At 39.1% G+C, this 6,022-nt stretch overlaps 1 protein-coding gene across 2 annotated transcripts; it reads left to right on the forward strand.

Moving 5' to 3' along the window:
- The first annotated feature begins 677 nt into the window (after positions 1–677).
- On the forward strand, positions 678–4,427 carry INSL5 (insulin like 5). Of its 2 annotated transcripts, XM_072975755.1 has the most exons (4): positions 678–816; positions 1,127–1,234; positions 1,813–1,932; positions 3,926–4,427. In XM_072975755.1, exons 2-4 carry the CDS (start codon positions 1,192–1,194, stop codon positions 4,156–4,158), a joined length of 396 nt encoding a protein of 131 aa, XP_072831856.1. In that variant the 5' UTR covers positions 678–816; positions 1,127–1,191; the 3' UTR covers positions 4,159–4,427. The 2 variants fall into 2 exon arrangements, with proteins under 2 accessions (XP_072831856.1, XP_006205434.3); XM_006205372.4 differs by lacking the exons at positions 678–816; positions 1,127–1,234 and having other exon boundaries at positions 1,758–1,932.
- The last annotated feature ends 1,595 nt before the right edge of the window (positions 4,428–6,022 follow it).

Here is a 6,022-nt window from a genome sequence, read left to right on the forward strand (position 1 = left end):
GGGGTCATTCCTTGGCTGAATACTTCTCTCTCGGGTTTTGCAGAAGCCCAGTACATAGCCACTGACCACAGCTTTACTGCAGTGCTGTGTTAAAACTGGCATTATCAAGTTGGGCAGTGTAAGTCTCCAAAGAAGAAAAGAAGTTGGTAAAAAATGGCTGACTAATTGCTGATGTTGTCAGTGTGCTAGACTTGATCATGCAGATGTCCCTCTGGCAATGATGAATGATACAGATTCACCTGCAATTTTGACCCCTGAAAAAACAAGGTAGATCTGTCTGATGTCAAAACTGCTCCTATTCCTTTGGTAACTTTCTTAGCAAATGAGTGTCCTACCCACCAGCTGTGCAAGCCAGAAACCTAAGTACCACTTTTGGCTGCTCTGCCCCTTGCCCCGATACCCAACCAGTACCATGTCCTTCTGTTTTCTGAATGCCCAATTGCCCCATCCTCTCTACCATGACCACCATCAGGCCACCATCATATCTCATCTAAAATAATGCAAAAGCCTTTCTCTGTTTCTCCTGCCTCAAATGTTGACTCCTCTTAATCCATTCTTCATACTGCAGCCAGAGAGATAAAGAAAGCATCAATTCTTTGAAATAATATGTCTATTGTCCAGAGTCAGAAATGTTTTCAATGACAGCATAGATTATTTTGTTCTGTTTTCTAGCTTCCCTACAGAAGAACAGCGATGTCATAAGTATTATGGGTGAAATGATCTCGATCCACAGGCTCAAGTGATTTTTTTTTCAACCAGAGATCACGAGGATTCAACAAAATCAACCAAATAATTATTTGTCCAACTTGCAAAAAGGTGGGACAGTAATTCTTTAAGCTCTCCAACTTTAGAATTTTCAGTGTGGATAAAAGCTTTGCAAGGCCTAGTGCTTTCAAGAAGGTTTACTGGAAGAGAAATTTCATCATTCAGCTGTTTGAGATTATGGATTCAGCTTTTTATTATAAAAATATGTATCAATAAAGGCAGGCCTAAGTTATAGGTGAAGGATAAAAAGGAAGATTCTAGTCAGATAAATTCTCCTGAATTCTAAAGGAAAGTTATCTTTTCCACTTTGGATGGTGAAGAAAGAAAGTAATCAATAATTATTGACTATTTTTTCACGCAGGACACACATTATCTCATCAGCTCTAGGAAGCAGTTACTCTCATCAGCACACTTTTACAGAGAAGGATGCTTGGGGATGTTCAATATCTTGATTCAGATTCTAGATCTGGTAAGTGGGAAACTAGGATTCAGGCCGAAAACATGAGAACCTGTATACGTAATCATGCCTTCTCATTGCTTTAAAATAGATGGTGCTTTCAATACTTACAAAAGCCCTTGTGATTTAGGTTTTCCCATTCTACAGATGTGACTATTGAGGCTTAAGATATTTAAAACTTGCCCAATGTCACTCAGTAAGTGCTAAGGCTGACACTGAAACTCACAATTGCCTACTTTCAGCATGCATGTGTTTTCCATGTCTTCCAAGATGGTGTTCTGTTCGTTGTCCCACGGATGCAGCTAATAGTCAGTGATGGTGTTCAGAAGTGACTGAATAACTAGCAATAATCATAAAAGCTCATTTTCAAAACTTCATGGTGTCACCTATGTGCTTAGCAAATATTGTTAAAATGAGGTATTGACCAATAAAATGTCAGGAAAGTTAGTATAAATTGGCCAAGAGTGGGAGGGTAACTTCAAAACTTGATTTGGCAATATTCACCCTATCAGACTCTCACTCAATCCTCAGCAAAATGAGGGGTTTCATTTTTACTTTATTTCTCTTCTCTGTCCTGCTTGCCATCTCAGAGGCGAGGGGTGAAGAGTCAATGAAGCTCTGCGGGCTTGAATACGTAAGGACAGTCATCTACATCTGTGCCAGCTCCAGATGGAGAAGGCACTCGGGGGCCCCCCCGCAAGTTCAGCAAGGTAACATGAACACATCTGACTCTGTTTCTCTAACTACTGCTAAGACACCTCTATGTCAATCTGGGGGGTTAATTATCAAAATAAACTTAATTTGGCTTGGGAAAGTGATGGGCTTGCTACCTTTCAAAAAAAATAAGAACCTTGTTTTCTTCAGTCCCCAGCTTGAAATCATTTGCTTGCATAACTACTTCGATGAGCTCAGCATCGATGGAGGGTGCTGGGGGCGGGGATGGGTGGGTAGAGAGAAGCACGCGATTTCAAGAGACCTGTTGGAGGAGGAAGATTTTCAGACATGGATAATTACAGAATATAATAAATTTGGATGCAGGCAGGTGCTAAGTAAGAATGGAAGGAAGGAATCTAACTTTTACTGAGCACTTATTACGTGCCAGGCTGTTTCATGTGCAACATTTCCTTCAGTCTTCTGATAAGGAGCCTGTGAGGTAAGTATTATTACCATCATTGACCATTTTACTGAGGATAAAATTGTTCACCCAGCTAGTAAGCAGTGTGCCTGGGAAGCAAACCAGGTCTTCCTGGCTTCTGAAGCCGAAGTCTTCTGCTTGTTTCGTACTGTGTCTCAGGTGGGGAAAGATGGTGGTAGAATGTTGTGATAAATGACAGCACTGGGAGGGGTGGTATTTGACAGAGGACATAAGAATGTGTAGGATTTGGCGGTGATAAAGGGTGGGGTGAGAATTCTAGCGATAGGGACGGTCTGATCAGAATTTTGAAGGTGGGAGTGGACCTATTGTGTTTCAGAAACAGTGAGGGGACTGACTTCACTGTGTTTCTTCATCTTCCAATTCAAGTAACTGAGAAATTTGGCATTTTTTCTGCTAATCCTATATTAAAGTGTGAGGTAGAATTTATTTAAGATTCTACTTTAATAATTGTTTGTGTTTGTTATGTTTTATAATAAAAAGTAAAAAAAAAGAAAAAACATATTTACATAATAAATGTTGCAAGCACACATAAGATATGAAAAATTTACAGGTTTCAATTTGGTTTAAAATGACTTTGGTAAACAAAAATATTTTGGGGAAATGACCCACGGTTTTTGTATTTTGGTGGGCTGTCTTGAAAAATTATGACTTTACCACTTTCACTTTAATAATGAAAGGTTCATAGTTACTAAATGTTAATAAATACTGAGGGTTTTTAATCTCAAGAGAGTAAGCGTAACTTACCAGATTTACCATAACTGATTTAGCAAATCAAAATCACTAGAAAAATTATGTTTGGAGTGTATCTTTAAATCATGGGGCAGTGGAATGGATGTCTGTAAGGCTATCAGTGGAAAGGCAATCTCTTTTGACACCACTGACTTCATATTACTATCAGTTTAACCTCACACAAGTTTTCAGAGTATTTTCCCCATACACTATTTATTTGATCCATTACTGGTTTACTAATCAGCCTTCATTCATCTAAATTCTTCTGGTGCTTGTCAGCGTGCTAAGGTGCAGATAAGGAAGTCTGAATGAAGTCAAAGTAAGAGAGTCTTATACATGGACTTTGGAAACAACACTGATAAAAACTGTGGGTCTTGCTTTTAATTCTCAGACATAGAGGCTTAAATTTCCACTTCCTTCCTTACTGATCAGTTTGCAGGGCATACACAGGGTTATTTTTTGTTTGTTTTTTTGTTGTTAGCATAACTAATATCTTTGGAAGCAGCTGGTCACCGTGCAAAGGTAGCCAGTACAACAGAAGTCAAGCCCTAACTTGGCTGCTAACTAGCCAAGTGACACTGGTTATGTCACTCCTCTGTACCCCATGTTTCCTCCTCTGTAAGATGAGGAGGGTGGAGAAGACTGAGTTCCCCTTAAAATATCTCATCTCTGTCTCAGAGATCCCAGATATTAGGGAAAAAAAATGTGCAGGAGTCAATGTCCTTTCAGGAACCCAGTGCATTTCTCCTCAACGTATAACTTGGTTGCTGCTTCTGTGAGGGACCTCTAAGGAAGTTTGCTTTTTCTCTCCCGTACAGCTGAGAGAGGAGACCACTTGCAGCTGCCAAGGGAACATGAGATTTCTGAGGGACGCACAGTGCAAAACGTTCCGAAGACGGATTCCTTGGGGATGGAAGGTCTTCAGGGCGGACAGCTGCCCACGGAAGGGCTCTGGAGGTCAAAGAAGCACTCGGTGATGCCAAGACAAGACTTACAAATGTTGTGCTGCACTGAAGGCTGTTCCATGTCTGATCTGAGTGCGCTTTGTTAGGACAAGTGCAGGTTCCCATGTGCAGCAGAACTTCAGCACGTGTTTAATCACACTGTTTCACTTCCCAGGAAAATGCCTCCCTGTGTCACTAAACTCATGGCTCTTGGATAGGCAGTTCTTTCCTAAAAGTGGTGGATGAATGGCAAAAACCACAACAAAGTCTGTTTTCTCTCTTTGCCAAGGTGAATGCACTGTTCTTTTCACATTTTAACTAATTCTTTGAAATTTCAGATGCTGTGCACCATTGCAATAAAAATGCCATAAACCAAGCTCATGGTGATTTTTTTCCCCTTTTAAAACAATTTTAAATAACTTTAAAACTGTTAACAAAAATGCTAATGGTATAAAAACTTAAAAATATAAGCATCAAAAGAAAACAAAAGCCAACTTTTGATGATTACTTCATCATCTAGAAATAACCATCCACTCTTAACTGTTGGGTTATTATATATTATTACTGAAAATTTAAACACTGATTCACAGTTCAGAGTAAGAATCTCAACAAACTGCTTTTCTGAAAGGTTTTTAGAGTGCTCAATGCACGTTTTCTAATATCATGCAGCTCTTCAGCATTCTGCCTGAGAATAGCTGGGTACGTACATGCATCAGGTAGGTTCATAAACAGCCAAAATCCAGACAGCGTTTAGGAGTCTTACTTCCTTGCTATAGTCTGGGCTGCCTTGGTTTTGCCTTCCTACTCCTGAGATAAAAGGACATTCTAGTCTCATTCTGGAGGTTGAGAAACTAAAATCCAGGTAGCCAATCACTACGTTAAAATTAGATGCCTTCACAGATAAGAAGACAAAGTAAGATATCACAAAACTATGTTTTTATTTCTAACTCTGTCAGCCAACTCCCCTGTTGGTTATAACAACAGTTAGACTCTTTGTTCATCTGAGGTGCTGGTTATTAATACTCCAGCCTATATTTGAAATTTATTGTCTACGTATTGGCCATTTACATTGTGTCAAGGCATTGCTTTTTGCAGATTGAAAAAATTGACTCTCCTTAGAAGTAAATAAACGTCTCCTAAGTCACACAGCTACGGAGGTGGTGTTACTGATCCAAACCTAGCCTACTTAGCGTGAATCATGGCAGTCGCATCCCATTGCGCTGGTAGTTAATTATTCTTTACCACGAAGACACTCCCTGTGCGTTTGTTTTAAGTCAGTTTCACCGAAGAACGTCCTCTGATGATGCAGTAAAAATTAACAGTGTTAAATCTCAGCCTTTAAGTACACGCCTTTTCAATACTCTGGGTGGTGAAATGGGAAGACTGCACAGATCATGTTTGTAGCAACTGAAGAATGGTGGTTTCCCCAAGGAAACGCACTTCTGTGGTCGAGTTATGAGCTTAAAACTAGCTGTTTTTTCCATGAAGCATCATTTTAAAAAAAACAAAGACTGAAGAGCTGTGGTTATTCAGATTTGGATTTTTGAAATTAAATGAAATAAGATTTGAAAATGAGCAAAGTGTGCCTGTCATGTCAAGGAAAACAACTGACAGTATTTGTTGCTGATCATAAAATTCAAGCGTACAGTTAACTGCGGAAAACTTTTATCCACCACCCTGAGATCAGGGCTGATATTAATGAATTTGATTTTTTTTGACATTGTATAATGATGTGTCAACATTTGAAAGAATGTAACTCAGTAAACCAATATTCACTGAGCTGTAACTCAGTGAATCAATATTTTCCAAACGATCAATGCATGATACCACAAAATCATGGAGGGGTAAAGATCTGCTCAAAGTGCAAAATAAAGATTTTAATCTAACTGTATAAAAATTCATTGATGTGATTTCAGATTTTACATTGCAACTAACCTTTAATTAAAAAACCACTTGTTGTGGAGGAGGGTA

This window comes from Vicugna pacos, chromosome 13 (genome assembly GCF_048564905.1).
Source record: "Vicugna pacos chromosome 13, VicPac4, whole genome shotgun sequence".
Classification (NCBI taxonomy): Eukaryota; Metazoa; Chordata; class Mammalia; order Artiodactyla; family Camelidae; genus Vicugna; species Vicugna pacos.

Coding starts and splice junctions, on each gene's coding strand:
- INSL5 (XM_006205372.4), top strand. CDS start 1,758: ATGAGGGGTTTCATTTTTACTTTATTTCTCTTCTCTGTCCTGCTTGCC. Junction 1,933..3,925: donor CCCCCCGCAAGTTCAGCAAG/GTAACATGAACA, acceptor TCTCCCGTACAG/CTGAGAGAGGAGACCACTTG.